This window comes from Staurois parvus, unplaced genomic scaffold, assembly GCF_062004578.1.
Source record: "Staurois parvus isolate SC_StPar_1 unplaced genomic scaffold, SC_StPar_1.0 ptg000002l, whole genome shotgun sequence".
Lineage (NCBI taxonomy): Eukaryota > Metazoa > Chordata > Amphibia > Anura > Ranidae > Staurois > Staurois parvus.
In genome coordinates this window covers 1,920,463-1,940,126 of record NW_028317798.1, presented here as the reverse complement: position 1 = coordinate 1,940,126, position 19,664 = coordinate 1,920,463, and the positions used below count along the sequence as shown (strand labels likewise).

The 19,664-nt window shown below is 39.9% G+C and overlaps 1 protein-coding gene across 2 annotated transcripts in view; it reads left to right on the top strand.

Annotated features, from left to right (window-relative positions):
• The window catches only part of ADGRD2 (adhesion G protein-coupled receptor D2), a 653,782-nt gene that overhangs the window by 420,579 nt on the left and 213,539 nt on the right, over window positions 1-19,664 (top strand). The window contains exons 21-24 of one of the 2 annotated variants that reach the window (XM_089665904.1): window positions 563-604; window positions 3,388-3,441; window positions 11,229-11,349; window positions 15,378-15,436. In XM_089665904.1, coding sequence (XP_089522030.1) covers window positions 563-604; window positions 3,388-3,441; window positions 11,229-11,349; window positions 15,378-15,436 — 276 coding nt within the window. Of the gene's footprint in view, window positions 1-562; window positions 605-3,387; window positions 3,442-11,228; window positions 11,356-15,377; window positions 15,437-19,664 lie in introns of both variants that reach the window. The other variant, XM_089665444.1, reaches the window with a different exon arrangement.

Sequence of the window (19,664 nt, the reverse complement as noted above, 5' to 3'; positions counted from 1 at the left end):
TAAAATTCGTCCAGCTGATTGTACCCAGGTTGATCGATCAACTTGGGTACATTCAACCTGCCCATACATGGCTCGAACCGTCTATGACCAACTTTAGACATTCATTTTATTTGGCTTCCCCTTATCTTCCTGATACCTTCCTGATACCCATCAGCTCTGATGGATCCGTTGGTCCTCAGGATCCCAAGATGCATAGGGATACATGTAGGGTAATTTGGGGGAAACACAAGGTAAAGCTATTTTAGACCTTTGTAGGGAGTAAAGCAAATATACTGCGTTGCTCTTCTCCTAGGGCATCTCTAATGTCCAGTTGAACAGCATGTAACCATTATAGGATTCAGACTCTTTGTCCCATATCAGTTCATACATTGACCATCACTGGTACTTAACTTTAGTGGGTGCCACTGCCTGAAACAGAAAGGGCAAATCTCAAGCTCTTCTTCTCAGTAACTGAGCTAATTTTCCTCTGGAATATTTTAAAGTCATGTTACTTTTATTAGCACATTTTTGCCTATGTACATTTTATTGGGAAAAATAATCTATTCTCTATTTTGTTTTACAGGGCCTTTATATTTTCTTGATTTATGCCATTTATAACAGTGAGGTAAGACCAACATACCCTGCCATTTTCCAGTAAGCTAGTCATATTACAATGAAGTTTAATTTGTTACTGATTACATTGCTTGTGATCTACTTTTTTGAATAAGTACATCTGAGATTTGTTTTTGAAAAACACATATACATATAAACATATATACACATCATCCAATCTAATTATTGTCAGTTTCTAAATATTCTAGTAAGATAACTAAATTCAGCTTCTTTGGCAGCTTGCCAATGTGACGCCAAAACCTGCCAGCCAACAGGCAGGTTATCAGTACTCAATCATGTAGTCTTAGGAATCATATACAGGGGATGTAGTCAGTGGTGTATTTAGGTTTTGTGCTGCCCTAGGCAACAAACAAATCGGACCCCCCCCACCCCCAGTGGAGAGAGCCTGACACTGGCGACAGAGAAAAAGACACTCACCTTCACAGCTCTGGACACCCCCAGGAACGACAATCAGGCTCTGCATACACCATCAAGCAGCCCACAGCCTCTCTCGGATCCAGCGTGGTCCCCATGCTGCATGTGTCCCTTCTTCCGGGGGGGCAGTGCTGCCCCCCTAAAAAATGCTGCCCTAGGCAAATGACTTGTTTGCCTTGTGGTAAATATGCCTCTGGATGTACTAAAGCATATGCCCAAGTACGGCCACGTTTACCTACAGGGGGATGCATAAGTATTCTGTGCGTCTCTGTTCAGACAGTCCTATTGATGTCAATTGGGGTGCTGAGGCTGCAGGGACACAGATGCTGCTTCCAATCTGAAATCCATGCAAGTGGGGATGCAGGGCCCCGAGCATACTCTGTCTGTGTTCAGGGCTATGCAAGTGCATGGATGTACCCATGGACTGAGCTGTGTTGTCAGCAAATAGAAAAAACAGTAGATTGGAAAAGAAAAGATGATGTTATTGTATCAGGAAGACATCACTCTCCAGGTATGGACATCTAACTTAGGAAGGTAAAGTGAATTTTAGCAGAGAGTTTTCACATCTGCTATCTAGTGAGCTATGCCATAAAAGAGGGAGCAATAAAGAGTTGGCAACAGCTGTTGCTCATAAATGCGTAGACGTCCATATGGTAGAACATTTTATAGGGTGATAATGATATGCCACATGCTGCAGCAAAATCTGGATGTGGCTTAATACATGTAGCACCCTCTAGCTTGTAGAATTTGTTTTTTTATTCAGAGGCTTGGTAGAATCCTGCGATGAGTCAGCCTGGGAATGAGGTAGAGAGGTTGCCTCAGAACAGGCCAGGAGGCTCTACAGGTCAAGGCTTCTGGAGGCCTTCCACTCTTCTATAAACTGGAGGAACTTTCTAGAAGAGGAGGGGAAGAAGCCTAGATTTGCATGTTTAGGGGAACATGGCCAATCCCTAGGCAGGAGGCTGGGCATGGTGGCTAAGAGCAACCTTTAAATGTGAGAGAGCCTGTGCAGTGGGTTGGTGTTGGAGTCAGGTGGAAGATGGACTGAGAGAAAGTGCTGGAGTGTGGAGTCTGGGAGGGGGCCTCAGGGACAAGGGACTACCTACAGACTGATGCTGGATGGAAGGATCTCCACTGTACCAGTCTCCTAGGAAGGACATCCTGTCTGCAGGGAAGGAGCCAGCCTAGCATAAGGCCTAAAAGCAGCTGCAAGCTACAGGACAGTGTGAGTACTCCTACATCCTCTGGGTCAGAGAAGAGAGAGGGCGATCAGAGTCTTATGAACGTTCGGACCTGGGGAGATGGAGACGAGGGGGAGCTGCGGCTGTACAGACAGGTGTCTGATCTGTGGGAGGTGTTCTCTCCTCCTTTCTGCTTGTTCCAGCTGCTGAGATGGGGGGGAGAGGTGGAGGGGGCAGAGACAAGCTTCCCTTTGATACAAGTACATTAGGGGGAGGAGTTCAGTTACTATAGATTAAAAATGCCACAAAAAAGGCTCGAATTGAGCATTTTTAGGCAATCTTTTTGATGTCTACGGGGCTCAAAACACTCAATTCTGCCTGAAAAGTAGCTCATGTATTTTTTTTGCAGACAGACGTCCATCTACAAGCGACAGTAGGCACAGATGTGAACAGGGACTATTGAAAACAATGGGATTCGGCTTGTTGAGTGTTTTGGAGCTTTGAGCTTCACTTTATAAAATGCTCAGATGTCAATGGGGCCTAAAAGGAAGTGCGCAGGGCTATTCTCTAATGAATGAAAGGAGATTTATGCATCTTGCAGGGTGACGGGCGAAAAACAGGAGGAATCCCTGAATTTCAGGGCGAGTATGATCACTTAAATCTCTGCGCTATTTGATAAATAAGCCTCTTTGTGCCACATATACCTCAAAGCCAAAATCCAGGAATAGTCTGCTTTTAATACTCTCATTGGGCCAGCTTGGTAACATGTCATTATGGATAGGTCACCTAGGGATTCTCAAATTCATCATGAATCAGAGTGATTCCAATTTGTCAACGCCATCACAGAATATCTTTATACTGTTTTGCAGTTTATTTTTATTTCATGAAATCATGAGTAAATAATTGGATACTTTACACTTTAATAAACTTGATCACAGTATTTTTTGTAGTTGTATATACAGTATATTATATCTTTAGGATATACACACAGCAGTTGAGCAGATATAGTTTAGGGGGTGAAGGGGTAAGAACATACCATTATCATGATTTTTATATAAACTGCAAGAATAGCAAGCCCTCTTTGATTTATGGCAGTTATGTGTTTCGACATTGTTATATGAAAGAGAAGAAAACATGTTTTGAAATGTCCAGGATACTTATGTAGAATATTTATTTATAGGTCAGAAATGCAATTCAGAGGATGAAAGAAAAAAAAAGGGCCCTATCATTCACGGTAAGTTAGAATAAAATGTTTTTCTAAACTAATAACAAAAGAGTAATATCGAGTTTCAAGTAACACAGTTGTTGCCTAGTATACATTTCTGCAGACCTTTTATCTATATCATAATTTGTATGTAGAAGAAACGTTGGTCAGTTTTACATTTGTAATGTTTTAAAGTATAGAAGTGAATTGTTTTTTTTTACAAAATCTTTACACGTAAGCAAAAGAGGATGCTTTCAAAACAAAGTGGCCAATATATAATTTAAAAAAATGATTGATACAGCTACATTCAACAATTCAACATGCTGCATTAACTACATTTACCCTATGTTCAGTGCTGATTCAATGACAACATCTAAAATTAGGTGAATGTAAAGTCATGTTTAAAATTCTGTATATATGGTGAAAAGTTAGTGCACAGATAAATAATTTTTAGAGACACATGATGTAAAGATTGTGATTGTGCAATGAATCTGTACAAATAGCATTGCATGTGGAAGGATATGATTTGGAACACAGTCCAATGGCCCGTCCTTGTCCTTTATCTTTTTATTTAAATATTATCAAGTTAATGCACATTGTGCTTTAGAAAGATATGTCAAATAACCTTTGCCTTGCTAATTACTAAAACCATGTATTCATAATCCACTTAGTCAATCTTGAGTCCCAATTCTTTTGCTAGATTTTCATTATGTTATTGCCTAATTTTCTTTCATGCCACATATTTTTCTTATGGTCTGTGTTTTATCCAGTGTGCCAGTTGGGGTTCTGTGTGTACCCGAGAAACTTGAGTAATCAAGGGCAATTATCTGCTACACTTTCTAGAGGAGGTAGTTGCCTTCAAAGAAGATTTTAAATCCAGCCATAGATGGATCAAATCTTGACTGGTTCATCAGGGACTGGCTGAGGTTTGGTCCATGTATGTGCAGGCTGATTGTACCCAAGTCAATCCCAAATATGGACTTGGGTACAACCAACCTGTAACATTTTTAGCTTGTGATTAATGCCTTCGGCGCTAGCAGTAATCATTGTGTTCTGTCACTTGGGAAGGTTCCCCACTCCTTCCCCCAAACCAGAAGAACACAAAAGCTCCGCAGGAGACATTTCCCTATCAACACTGACTGTGTTGATGGAGGAAATCAAGTGATTTTCTTTTCTTTTTGATTAATCTATGGCTTGCCTTAAACTTTAGCTGCCCTTTGGGAGGACCCATTGGTGACAGCTGTGAAAATAAGAACTAATGTTTTTCTATATAGAAGAGTATTTTTCAGACAGTTTCTTATAGCTTTCTAACTGTCCATTTTCTTCCAACAAGTGCAAATGGACACATTACTGCAAGAACATTTTAATCTGATGCTAGTTGCTTCAAAAACAGTGTTATATGCTAGCAGACCTTAGGGTCTATGTTGCAGACATGTGCACTGTGGTTATATGCTTACTCAGAGCCTTGAGGAGATCAGCAATGCGCTCTCTAAGGCACAGGAAAAACTTAAAGTGTTACAAAACCCGCAACAGTAAAATCAGTCTGCATATTGAATAAAGCAAGCTTGTTATACTCACTGTGGAACCTAAGGGGTTAATCCTCTGCTTTGTGTAAAAAGGCTGTTTGATCCTTTTTTTCTCTTTTCCTTCCCTTTTTCAAGTGACCACGTCTTATCCCCAGACTGAACCGTAGGCATGCACATGTTCAGTTTGGTGTGTATTGCTAGAGAGTTTTTTCTTCTTGGTAGAGTACACGTGATTAGCACAGGGCCAATCAGCACTGTCCAGACAGATGACAGGGGATTTCCATCCTCCTAGAGCAAAAAGAAAAGTCCTCCTACAAGGTTTACATAGTGCTGGGCTGGACACAGATAAAAGTCACAAGACTGCTCTAACTGCTGATGAGAAAAGGTATTTAGCAGTTTATATTTACTAAAATAATTGCATTGCCATGTTCTGTGTACTGTGGGAGACTAGGTAGAGTGAATGCAGGGTCCTGGGTTTAGTAACTCTAAGTGCTTTGTGTTGGGGGAAATGTGTTACTAGCAGGATAACAGTGTTGTCCTGCTGTGATCTGCTCCTTAGGTATGATAGCCTGGGTCCTACACCATCATTTTGGTCCACCTCCTTCATTGTGAGCTGACTGCCACTTCTGGGTTCAAGTAGGTGGCCAATAATGAAGTGTGCCAGCTCCAGCCTCCTACCTGTCCTACTCCTGCAGCCTCTTATGGATATGCAATCATAAAACTTAAAAAAATGTAAATGTGGCATGGGGAGGTAGACTTGCTAGCGCATGAAGGTGCACTTGAAATACTAGAAAGAAAAAGGTTGATTTCTAATAAGAGCCAGGCAGGATAAGAATTTTTTTTAGTTTATTGCTTAATTTATGTATCACTGGAAATGATGATAATGTTTTAATTATAACCTGGCAAGTGTAATAAAGCTAGTGAGGCTAGTTTAAGGTTGGTATGTAGTGTGGACTCCCCGTATAAACCCCCATCACAAACATATAAGCTTTGTCTACCCCAAGAGACTGCTAAAGTAAGGCTGCTGTCATAACAATGACAGCAATTTTTGCACGATACAGGTAAAATGTTGAATGGTGTTTATTCTGGTGAATATGCAAATATGTATATATTCCCAATGATATGTATTGCAAACACACTATTTGTGCAGTGAAGGTATAGTGAATGTTAAATTTTCCACATTACAATATGCCCATTAAGCCAGCCATAGATGATTCAAATCTTGTCTAGCTTCAGCACTGACCAGACTAAATTTTAATCATCTATGGGCAGGCTGATTGTACCCAAGTCGATTGCTGTACAACAAGCGTGTTGGATATTACATATGATTATTGCTAGTGTTACCTCTGTGACGAAGCCCAGGTGGGCGAGGCACAACTCATTAGGGGGCGTGGCTAGAGGGGCGGCTGAGGCCATCACACAAATCGATCTGACTGGGCTGGTTTCAGCTGTGGCCATTTCCTTTTATTGCTAGCGGCTATTATAGCCGCTACCAGTAGTCACTGTGTTCTCCCGACGGGGATAGTTCCTCCCGTCCCTGCTGGGAGAACACAATAGCTCCACAGGACGGATGTTCCCACCAATACAGTCAGTGACTGAAGAGATTTTCTTTCCTGCAACGCTAGGTTGAAGAAAGAAAATCGCATCAAATATGGCTTGCCTTAGTTGCCGACTGCTTGGATTTCTAACAACAGCATTCCTATTTACCCATGGGCTTTGATAAAAAGAAAACTATATTAGTCTGTGTCTACTAGCAGAGAGAGGAGTATTGTCCCTCCTCTGACTCATTCAACTGCTTGTATGTAATCTGAACTGCTTTTTAGGTCTATACATAACATGCTATTCAATGTTATTCAATGGATAGCAGAAAATCACTACATAGAAATGCAAAAAAAGAGCAGCCTGGGGTTTGCCATTGATAATATTATTATACAGTATTTATTATTATACAGTATTTATAAAGCGCCAATAGTTCGCTCAGCACTGTATAAAGCTTAAGCTGCACCCCTATGAGTACGAGCTTTTGCTCGAAACGCGTCAGTGAAAGCTACAGTAGGTCGGACGCCACGCCGCGGGCGCCACAAGGGGCCCCGGTGGCCATCTTTGTTTACATCTGGGTCAGTAAATTTTTTTATTCAGTGGATTTTCTCTGCTATCCTATGCCTGTATATTAAATAAAAATACTTTAAGGATATCACACTATGTGGCCCTCTCTGTTTATTTGAGTTCTGGTGAGAACCAGCCAGATCTACAGAGCAGCCGCATCTATCCGAGTACCAGGCAGTGAAAGTCATGCTGACCAGATCTGACCAGACCAGTTTGATGACACTGGAGGTCCAGTGATATTATATACAAATGCGCATAAAGATTGTGTATCTGGTGAGTGCGCAATCTTTACATTACTTATCACCTTGTGGTTCCAAATATTGGACGTCTGAGGATCATCTCGGATCTTAAGAGCACCCCTCCATTGGACTCTTTTATTTATTTTGCACTTCCTTCACTTTATAGCCACCATCCAGTGGCTTTATTTTATTAGCACACAGTCACTGTCTATTATGTGAGTTTGATTTTGAATTTCATTATTGTCTGCTAGTTTGTATAGCGCTGCACCTCCCCCTCCTTTTGTATATCTACGTCTCTGAAGGTTGTATATGGTGCCTTTTTTGGTGTACAGCTGCTGTTTATTTGTATATCTATTCAAGCGCTCACTTACTCTGTTTTTTTTTAAATAAATGAAACATTTCTTAAAAATGCTAAATTACTAGACAGAAAGGAAAATGTAATATGGAAATGTACATTTCTTTTAAGGGATTTCTAAGAAGAACAGAAATTCCCTAGTTATTTTGGTGTATCTCTGTAATAACAGAGTTCTTACCTTCGACACTTCAGGAAACAAAATTAGATCAATGTCTGATTATTGTTTGCAGTCAGACATACAGTAGATCTCAGGCTACATTAACATAAACCTGACAACAATTTGACTGTACATTGGGGAACATAAACAGGATAACAAATATAAAACAATTATCATAAGGATTGTTTTGCTTTGCCACAGTACCACATTTTACAAGTGGTAGTGAAAGTGAAATCTAAGTTATTTCATGTTATAATTACATAGTTAGGTTAAAAAAAAGTCCATCTAATTCAACCAATAGAAAAAAAAAATAAAACCTCCATATGCACAAACCTATACCCACATGTGATCCAGAGGAAGGCAAAAACCCCAATAAAGCTGATCCAGTTTGCTTCTTACTGATCCCCTGGGAGGCAGATGAATATTTCCGGGATCAACTACCCAGACCGAGATATATTTTATGCATTTAGGAATGCATCCAGACCTTTTTTTAAGACCATCTACTGAGCTGGCCAGAACCAGTTTTTGATGGAGTCTATTCCACATTTTCACAACTCTTACTGTGAAGAAACCTTTCCGTATGTGGAGGTAAAATTTTCCTCCAGAAGTAAAGCGTGCCCCCTTATTCTTTGTAATGACCTTAAAGTGACCACTGATGTATTTATATATGTTGATCATATCCCTCCTTAATCTCCTCTATTCAAGAGAGAATAAATTCAGCTCCTCTAATCTTTCCTCATAGCTGAGCTCCTCCATGCCTCTCATCAGTTTGGTTGCCATTCTTTGCGCTTTCTCCAGTTCTCCAATATCTTTTTTGGGAACTGGTGCCCAAAACTGAACTGCATATTCCAGAAGCGGTTTTACTAATAATTTGTTCAGGTAAAATTATATCTCTCTGTTGGCAATCTATTCCTCTTTTTATACAAGAAAGGATTTTACTCGCTTTGAAAACTACAGATTGACATTGCATGCCATTATTAAGTCTATGATCCTCCAGATCTCCCAGATCCTTCTCCACCCTTGACTCCCCCAGCTGTTCTCCTAGTATATATGATGCATGTGTATTTTTAGTCACCAAGTACATAACTTTACATTTAGCAAAATTTGCTCAATTAAATGTGGTTGGCTTGTAAGTTGGAGACATCCTGTAACCACGTATTCCATTGCATATGTTGGTATCATATGCAAACACTGCAATAATATTTTTAACCACTTGCCGTTCACCCTATAGCAGATTTACTGCTATAGGGCAGATGTTCTGTGCAAAATCACGTATATAAACCTCCGCTGTAGGGGGCATCTCTGTGCCGCCTCTTCTGCTATGATGGTTCACAGCAGAGTCCGATCAACAGGTGCCGGCCAATAGTGGAGCTCCGGCACCCATTGATTACCGAGCAGACTAAAACAACACAGCTCAGTAAACAAGGCAGAGCTGTGTTCTGGCAGTGGCAATATGCTAGATTTTCTTTCCCTGCAAGGTAGGGAGTATAATCTAGCAAAATACCTAGTAAAAACTCATTACTATGTACACAAAACACATAGCTAGGCACAAAGTTAACCTTTTGATTGCCCTAGGTGTTTACCCCTCATTAATACAGTGACAGTATATATTTTTGGCACTGATCACTGTCACTGGTTCCCACAAAGTGCCAGTTAGTGTCAGACTGTATGCCGCAATATCTTAGAGCTGCAATAAGTCGCTGAACGCCACTATTACTAGTATAAAAAAAAAACATTCCAGTATACATAACATAATTTGTAGATGCTATAAATTTTGCGCAAACCAATCAATATAGGCGTATTGTCATTTTTGTTACCAAAAATATGTAGCAGAATATATTTTGGCCTACATTTATGAATACATGTTATTTTTTAATGGATAAGTTTTGTAGCAATAAGTAAAAAAATATTGTTATTTTTTACATCTCTGTATTTTTTCATTTACAGCACAAAAACTAAAAAAACCCAGAGGTAGTCAAATACCACCAAAAGAAAGCTCTAATGATAGGAAAAGAATGATAGAAATTTCATTTATGTGTAGCATTGCATGGCCGCGCAATTGTCAGTTAAAGTAATGCAGCGCCGTATAGCAAAATATGGCCAGGTCATGAAGGGGGGTAAATCTTCCGAAACAGAAGTTGTTAATCTTAAAACTCTATATACGTTACACCTGTGTTAAAAAGTAAGAGTCCCAGCATTAAACCTTGGGGTACACCACTAATGACCTTAGATCACTCAGAGTATGAATCATTATTATATAGTATTTATATAGCGCCAACAGTTCGCTCAGCGCTGTACATTACAATGGGGGACAATACATGAGACAGTACAATAACAATACAGGTGTCCTTTTATGACACAGAGAATAGCTGCGATTCAGAGGATTGCAGCTATTCTCTGGTCATTCACAGTTTATGACACTCAGGAGATCAGCGGAGAACATGTTCAGCCCTTCACTGGAGATCTGTGTTCTCCCTCCAGATTCTCCAGCCCAGAGCTGGAGAATCGGAGGGACCGCAAACTAAGCAGCGATAATTTACCTCTGCTTAGTAAACTGATCTTTTACTGTAATCTCACGAGATTATAGTAAAATCAGCCATTTTCCAGCGTTTGTAGACCGTTCTCCAGAGTTTGGAGACCGTACTCCCTTCGTTCGGAGAACTGCTTCATAAAAGGCATTCACAGGAGAACTGTGTTCTCCGAGAATGCCGGAGACCTGAGCAGCGATGATTTACCGCTGGTTCATAAACGGACACCACAGTGCGATACACGAGGGGTTCGAGGGCCTTGCTCCTTGATCTCTACTCTTGGTAGCCAAGCACCTTTTAACTTCAACTTGTCCAATTAAGCCTTGACAAAAAAAAAACCTTGGAAGCTGATTGGTTTCTGCACCAAATTTTGCACTCTCTAGTTTTAGTAAATCAACCACAGTGACCTGGAAATAACAGAGCTCAACTCTTTGCTAGCCCACGAGTGTGAGCCACCTGGTCTAAGTGCTTTATTCAAGTTTATTTCATTTCTGGACCATGTCAGATTTCAGCCATTGTGGATCATTTGGGGTTATGCCAATACTATGTCCATTAAGAACTTGAGCATGAGAGAGATCAGACCTTGGACTTGCACTAAACAGCCAAAATAAGATGTAGAAGGCTAACCCATTTCCAATTACATAATTAACGATCACTTTTGTTTGAACTGACCCTTTAACGTGGTCATTCCATATAGCTACTGTTTATGTTGGTTCTATTCCATATTCTGCTTCCTGTCAATATAAAGTAGATATTAATTAACTATAGTATATCTTGTACTTATTTTGTATACTAGATTAAATTCTGAATAAATGCCATAGGGATCTGTTAACCTTTACATGTTTGTTTTGTTATTTTGCAGATTTTATTTATATAGCTTCATTTACAATTTTATTTTGTTTTCAGAATTGTTCTCAGCCTACAAACTATTTATCCAGTCCAAGGAATACCATATGGGACAATGGAAAACCAAGGCTCACCCCACCGAAAAGTAGTTCATCCACTATGCCTATAAGGAATACATCAGGCAAGGGTAACTTTTTCCTGTTTTGTTTTTTAATGAATGTTGCAGAGATGAATGAAGCCGGCACCTGCCAGCATCCTAATAACCAATGACTCAATTCCTGCTGTCAGCTGGTAATCCCTCGCTGACAGCAAGGAGTTGTCTTTGGTTGTTAGGACCATGACTGGGTCCTTAACAGTCTGCAAAAATGTCTTTAGTGTATTTCAGTTGAAGCCTATGGGGACCAAGGAAGCACAGTGCTCTTTTTTAAAAAGGTGCCATGCTGTGCTGCATTGATGTGAACAGACAGCATAGAGAATACAGTTGCAAGAAAAAGTATGTGAACCCCTTGGGATTACGTGGAGTTTTGCATGAATTGGGCATAAAATGTGCTCTGAACGTCATCTAAGTCACAATAAGTCTGCTGAACATAATACTACACAAACATTAGATGTTGCCATGGTTTAATTGCACATAACATGTAAACATTCACAGTGCAGGGAGGAAAAAGTATGTGAGGCCCTAGCTTAATGACTTCTCCCAGAGCTAATTGGAGCCAGGAGTGAGCCAACCTTGACTCCAATCAGTGTGATGATATTGGATGTGTTGCTGACAGCTGTCCTGCCCTTAAAACACACACACCTGTTTTGGGTTTACTGGTTTCAAGAAGCACTGTCTGATGTGAACCATGCCTCGCAGAAAAGAGCTCTCAGAAGACCTACGGTCAAGAATTGTTGACTTACATGAAGCTGGAAAGGGTTACAAAAGTATCTCCAAAAGCCTTGATGTTCATGTGTCCACGGTAAGACAGACTGTCTACAAATGGAGAAAGTTTAGCACTGTTGCTACTCTCCCTAGGTGTGGCCGTCCTGTAAAAATGACTGCAAGAGCACAGCACAGAATGCTGCATGAGGTAAAGAAGAATCCCAGAGTGTCAGCTAAAGACCTACAAAAATCTCTGGCACATGCTAACATTTTTGTTGACACATCTACAATAAGGAAAACATTAAACAAGAATGGAGTACATGGGAGGACACCACGGAAGAAGCCATTGCTGCCCAAAAAGAATATTGCAGCACGTTTGAAGTTTGCAAAAGAGCACCTGGATGTTCCACAGCACTACTGGCAAAATATACTGTGGACAGATGAAACCAAGATTGAGTTGTTTGGGAAGAACACACAACACTATGTGTGGAGAAAAAAAGGCACAGCACACCAACATCAAAACCTCATCCCCACTGTAAAACATGGCGGAGGGAGCATCATGGTTTGGGGCTGCTTTGCTGCCTCAGGGCCTGAACGGATTGTTGTCATTGATGGGAAAATGAATTCCAGAGTTTATCAAGACATTTTGCAGGAAAATGTAGGACCATCTGTCCGCCAACTGAAGCTCCGCAGAGGATGGGGAATGCAACAGGACAATGACCCAAAGCATACAAGTAATTCAACAAAACAATGGCTGCAACAGCACAGAATACGCCTTCTGGAGTGGCCCAGTCAGAGTCCTGACCTCAACCCGATTGAAATGCTGTGGCATGACCTTAAGAGAGCGATTCACACCAGACATCCCAAGAATATTGCTACACTGCAACAGTTTTGTGAAGAGGAGTGGTCCAAAATTACTTTAGATCGTTGTGCAGGTCTGATCTTCAACTACAGGAAACGTTTGGTGGAGGTTATTGCTGCCAAAGGAGGGTCAACCAGTTATTAAGTCCAAAGGTTCACATACTTTTTCCTCCCTGCACTCCCTGTGAATGTTTACATGTTATGTGCAATTAAACCATGGCAACATTTAATGTTTGTGTAGTATTATGTTCAGCAGACTGTGTTCTTCTATTGTTGTGACTTAGATGACGTTCAGAGCACATTTTATGCCCAATTCATGCAAAACTTCACGTAATCCCAAGGGGTTCACATACTTTTTCTTGCAACTGTAATGAGATTTTCACTGTCATGCGATGCAAGTCACATCTGAAACTGCACTCGCATGAACCAGGCCTTTAAAAAAGAACAGCCATCTCATCTAAGGGCTAGTAAGTTGTAATGTATTACATTTTTTATTTTGGTTTTAGATACACTGTCCCTATAATTAAAAAATGCAGTAGGCATAAGAAAGCCCTGGGCTGCCATACAAGACAAAATAATTATGCTCTATCAGCCAGTGCAAAGCAGACCTTTTCACTTATCTGAAAATTAAAATAACAGATTGCTGCTAGATTGGGTGTCGTCAGTGCTTGTAAACAACTGGTACAGACCATGGGTTGCAACTCACCATAGGAGACAGAGGTACCTTTTTTTATTCTGTAGGGCAGCCCAAGAATGTTCTCTAAGTCTTAGCCCACCTTTAAAAATACAATAACCTGTACTGTTCAAGATGTGTCAAAATATGAAAGCAAAACGCAAAGGACTGGTCACCAGTAGGCTCCCTTTATCAGATATTTTCCCAATTACTGACTTAAAATGCCTTGTTCTGCACTGTTATGTGTGTGATAGCACTGGACTGATAGAAGTGAACATTGGTTTCAATGGATCTACCATAATGTAATTATTTCTTCAAATAAGCAGATCTATGACTGAAGTATAGTATGGGTGGACTCTGTTCTGGTACTAGGCTGCTACCTCACTGATAATGATAAAGTAAGCACTTGCCAGATGCGAAATTCTTGGAACAAAAGTCTATCTCACTTTGAGGGCTTTTTGAAACATTTAAAGTGATTGGAAAGGATATTTTTTTGGGTTTTTTTTAACAATAAACATGTTATATTTACTTGCTCTCTGAAATGGTTTTGCACAGAGTGGCCCCAAACCTCCTCTGTTAGGGTCCCCTGTGGGTGCTCTTGGCTCCTCCTTTCTTCCAAGTGCCCCCCATAGCAAACTGCTCTGCTTTCTATGCGGGCTCAATCCCCAGCCGGGCTGTGTCCGTCTGTTGACACACAGAGCAGCTTGGCCCCACTCCCTCCTCACAAGATTTGATTGAGTGCAGCAGGAGACAATGGCTCTTACTGCTGGCCTTGAGTCCTGTGAGGTGAGAAAGAGCAGTGCTGCTGTTCTCGGGAGCAGAGGTGGATCAAGATCAGGCTCAGGTAAATATTTAGGGGTGGGCTGCACTGGGGGAGAGTTGAATATGAAAGTTTTTTAACCTTAATGCAGAGAATGTATTATGTTAAAAAAAACCTTTAGCCTTTTCATCACTTTCGGGGTTAAGAGCATCAGATACAGCCACAACACATTTCAGGGAAAAAAAAAAACTTCCCCTTCTTCAGGGCTTAAGCAGGGGATGTTATTAGAATCAGCTACCTTCAGGGATGTTAGCAGATGCTAGTCTTCATCCTGCCTTAACACAGATCCCTTAGTGCATTATGTCATGATTCTATTAAAATTGATTGCTCAAGCCCTGGAGACTTACCTCACTCAAAACTGCTGTATCTGATGCTCTTAATCATTAAATGTTTCAAAAAGTCCTTTAAGTGAGATGAACTTTTGTACCAAGCACTCCTCCATACACATCCAAAAATTTGTTCTTCACTGTGATGAAAATGATGACAATGATGAAAAAAGCACCAGTGAGGTGAAGGAAGCACAGATACACAAAATAAAGAAAGCAGAAGTCATCCCACTTTAATTTTTATGTACAGTAGGAAAATTTTAATGGGTGCAGGAGACTAGGCTTACTGCAACCAATCCAAAATACTTTTAATTTGTTTAAAAAAGAATCACTTATATCAGTGGCCTCCAAACTGTGACCGGTGAACCAGATGTGGCTCTTTGCTTACCTTTATCCGGCCCTTGGGGCACCATTCTATCTATTGATAACAATGATGGGGCACTATTCCTCCCACTGACACCAAGCTGGGTCCTTGTTTACTGTCACGGATGCTGGGGCATTTTCTACTTTCACTAGTCACAGTCCGGACCCACTAAAACCTGAAGGACAGTAATCTGGCCCTTTGGTTTAGAAAGTTTGAAGACCTCTGACTTATATTGTCTGCCTTATTTTCACCAAAGCTACAGCTTCATGTTAATTCAATCTTATGTCTTCATATGTGTTTCAGGAAATGTAGTGGTCAAGCACCCTGTAAACATATATTCCATCCTGTCGACAGACAACACAGTGAGTAGAAACTTCTTTAATTTGTCTTGTTCTTTTTTCCTCCATCACAACCGACCTTCAAATGTGGTGGGCTCTTTAAGCAATAGAGAGGTAGGAGGGGGCAAACAATCAATTACTTTTCTGCTTCAAATTAGAATTTGTATATTAGAGCGCCCTGGATCTCATGGGTTATTGGGCACCTGTTTGAGAAAAGGCAGAAATGTGTATGAAAATGAGAAAGCTCACTTAAACTAATGGTTGCAGTAGTTTAGCAAATTTCTAGGTTCAAGGTTATAAAAAAGAACATGTCGATACGAATACTTTGAAAATCAAATGATGAAAAAAATGTAAATGATACTTATGAACTCACACTTTCACTATTAAATATGGTATTTACATGTTTATTCAGGTTAAAATTAATTATGTTTTAATATAAAATTGATATTGAAATGCTTTTATTTACTAAGTGTAAACTTTGGGGCCCCATGCAATTTGTTTCTAAAGTTTTTAAGATGGTTTGAAAGCTAATTTCCAGTTTTAAAAAATTATTTCCTATTCCATGTACCTTTAGCTAATCACATTTTATAAACTAAATTTTAAAAATTCCTTTTTTAACTGAAATCAGTTACATGACAGGCTGGGTCTGAAATTTTCTTTTCAGGTCTGTAGTGTGATAAGTTCCTTCTTGCAGTACCCACATCCCAACACCTCTTGGTGCAGTGCCCACAGCCCCTAGTGCCATGGATGCTGTCCATTTCAGCCTATTATGGTTACAGCACTTTTCCCCACAGCTATACAGACATTCAAATAGTAGAAATACACAACCAGGATAGTGGACTGGATTAGATGACAAGATTTCTTGGGTTCCCTATCATCAAGCTGAGCAGAGGTCATTGCCTGTTAATGTCCTTGTTTATATGGTGATGTGCACTTCTTAAAACATCATTACAGAGACTCTTTTCTGTATGATGAAGCTTCACTGTTGTGATGACACCATTAAGTTAGTAACTAAATGCATTTTTTATGTGAAGGTAATGTAAGCAAAGGCTAAAAGGTGAGATACACTGTACACACACACATACATCAGCCATAGCTTTACAACCACCCACCTAATATTGAGTAGGTCCCCCTTTTGCCACCAGAAAAGTCCAGACCAGTTGAGGCATGGACATTACTAGACCTCTGAAGGTATGCTGTGGTATCTGATACCGAGCCGTTAGTAGCAGATCCTTTAAGTCTTGTAAGTTGTGAGGTGGGGCTTCCATGGATGAATCTTGTTTTTCTAGCACATCCCACAGATGCTAGATGGACTGGGATCTGGAGAATTTGGAGACTAAGTCAACACTACAAACTAGTTGTCATGTTCCTCAAACCATTCTTGAACCATTTTTGCAATGTGACATAGTGCCTTATCCTGTGGAAAGAGGCAACTGCTATCAGGGAATATTGTTTCCATGAGGGGGTGTATTTGGTCAGCAAAATGGTTTATGTAGTTGATGCGTGTCAAATCATCCACATCCACATAAATGGCAGGAACACGGTTTTCCAGCAGAACTTTGCTGTGAGCATCACACTACCTCTGCCAGCTTGTTTTCTTCACATACTGCATCCTGGTGCCATCTCTCCCTTTGATAAGTATGTCAGTAATGTGTTTACTTGCTCTTGAATATATCATACCAGCTTTCAGACTTTCAGATACCATTGTAATGGGATAATCATTGTTATTCACTCAGTGATCATAAAGTTATGGCTGACCAGTGTATGTCCTCCCAAATATATTGTAAATTCATCTATATCATTTTTTGTTTATTAACACATATATTGATATATACTGATGATATGTTGGTGTTCGATAGCTGAGCAGTCGGTGTCAGTGATGGTAGTGAAATATATACTGTATATGTTACATTTATATGATGATGTTGATGGTGACGATAATGACCCTCCTGCCCCATTTCCCCCATTATCTCTTGTATGGTAAGGAACCACTGCTTTAGATTAGCAAGTGCTGTTTCGAACATAAAATTAGGAGGTATTTTACTGCTAATGTCATGCTTCTGCCTGCTAACATGAGCCTCAAGATGCAACATGCCACCTAGACTAGTCATCGACTGGGAATGAAGGATCTTTATGCACTGGCCCTGCTTTACTACTGCAGTGCATTAGTCAATGGCAGGTTTTATTTATTTTTATAGGTAGTTGAGCAAGATAATTTTTAATTCCATTCAGTGAAAAAGTAGCAAATCAGTTGATAATATTGCATGCCTTACTTTCTGGGCCTATTTCCATCATAGGATCTGTGAAAATGAGAGCAGATGCTTTTACCCACATGTAGAACATCCTGCAAGGTTAGCAACTAGTAAATAAGCTGCACAACCACTATTATATTTTACAAAAATGCCTTATTGTGATTATGCCCTTCATCCAACATAGTCCTTCTTATCCAGGGCTTAGTCATAGAGGTCTTTATAATTAGCCCCAGGATGGGATAAAATGCATCAGAGGAACAATGAGAGAGAGAGAAAGAGAGAGAGAGAGAGAGAGAGAGAGAGATTGATTAGTACTACCTCATCTGAAATATGCAGTTCAGTTTTGTGCAACAGTTCACTATTTAATATTGGGGAACTGGAGAGAGTGCAGAGAACAGCAATCAAACCGATAAAAGTCAGCTATGGATAAGCTCAGCTATAATGAAAGATTCAACTGAAGTGGATAGATTCTTTTTTGAGAAGAGGCGATTAAGGGTTTATATGATCAGCATGTATGAATTACATAAGTGGTCCATTTGGTGAATCTGATGCAAAGGTATTCCCATTACAAATGACAAGGGAGCATTCTTTATGTCTGGAGTTAAAGAAATGTAACCACCATACAAGTAGGGGTGTATGTGGGTTTAATTACTTATTTTATTCTGTTGGTTTGACTAGATGGACTTACTGTATGTATTTTTTCAACCTATGTAACCATGTTTTTGCAAGAAGCCTAACTGATTTGTATCTTGGATTACAGAATAATTGGCATCTATGTTGTAGAGATGAGGACAGTGGGAGGGTTTAAGTAGTTTAGGCAAAAACAGTACGGCAAGGCTGACACCACTCATGATAAATAGACCAAATAGACCCTCAATGATGAGGTTGTATTAGGGCTACCCAGTGCAAACAATAGTGCCCATGGTCTAAGACCTCAAGAGTATTAGGTCTCATTTGTAGACATTGAGAAAAACATTAGATCAGGCTACAAAAATGTGGTAGGTTGTGAGTCCAAGGCAGGACTCTTCTGTACTTGCAGAATCTTTAAATGGATAAAACATGGCAAAACGTGTATTTTTCCCCATTAGAGGTTAGGATGCCTATGTTGTCCTTCCTTATCAGCTTACAAATACAGAAATAAGGACAGGGGCTCTAGAGGACTAAAACTGATTAGAAAAAAAAAACAATACTTGCCATTTCTGACAGATATTTTTTTGTACTTGCAGAAGGGCACTTCATATCGTGTACTTTAACTTGCTGTGACATACACTTTAAGAAGTATATCACAATATCAATTTATACACTCACTGGTCACTTCATTAGGTATGTAAATACAGGTATATGGGACCGCTTATAAGAAAACTTCAAAGCAGCAAGCACAAGAGATAGTGATAGCAAATCTCAGAGTAGCATATATGTATATAGTGCAGTGCTAAAGATTTTATGTCATGTAAATATTAGATCAACATATTAATAAAACATCACATATAACACTAGTGCAAGTTGAATAATAATTATCTTTCAATGAGACATAGGTGCAAAAATATCAATGTATAACTCAGTGAAACAATGAACAAATAAAATCCATCCAGTATATGTCAATGTGACAAACAGTCCATTAGGTGAACAAATAATGTGTCAGTTACACTACAAGACACAGCAACAACATATTCAATTCCAAACAGGTGCTATGGGATCCAGTGAAACATTTCACCACCACACTCACCAGAAAACTACTGGTATAGTAGCAGTAATCGCTGATCACTCAGATGAAATACTCAGAATCCTTAGCCAAAAGGACTTATCCTAGGAAAAAAGCTCACCACAGGGAGCCCAGAAAGCGATATATAGTGTATTACTTTTATTAACCACTTCCAGTCTGGACACTTTTACCCCCTTCCTGTCCAGTCCAACTTTCAGCTTTCAGTGCTATCACACTTTGAATGACAATTGTGCGGTCATGCAACACTGTACCCATATGCATTTTTTTTAGCATTTTG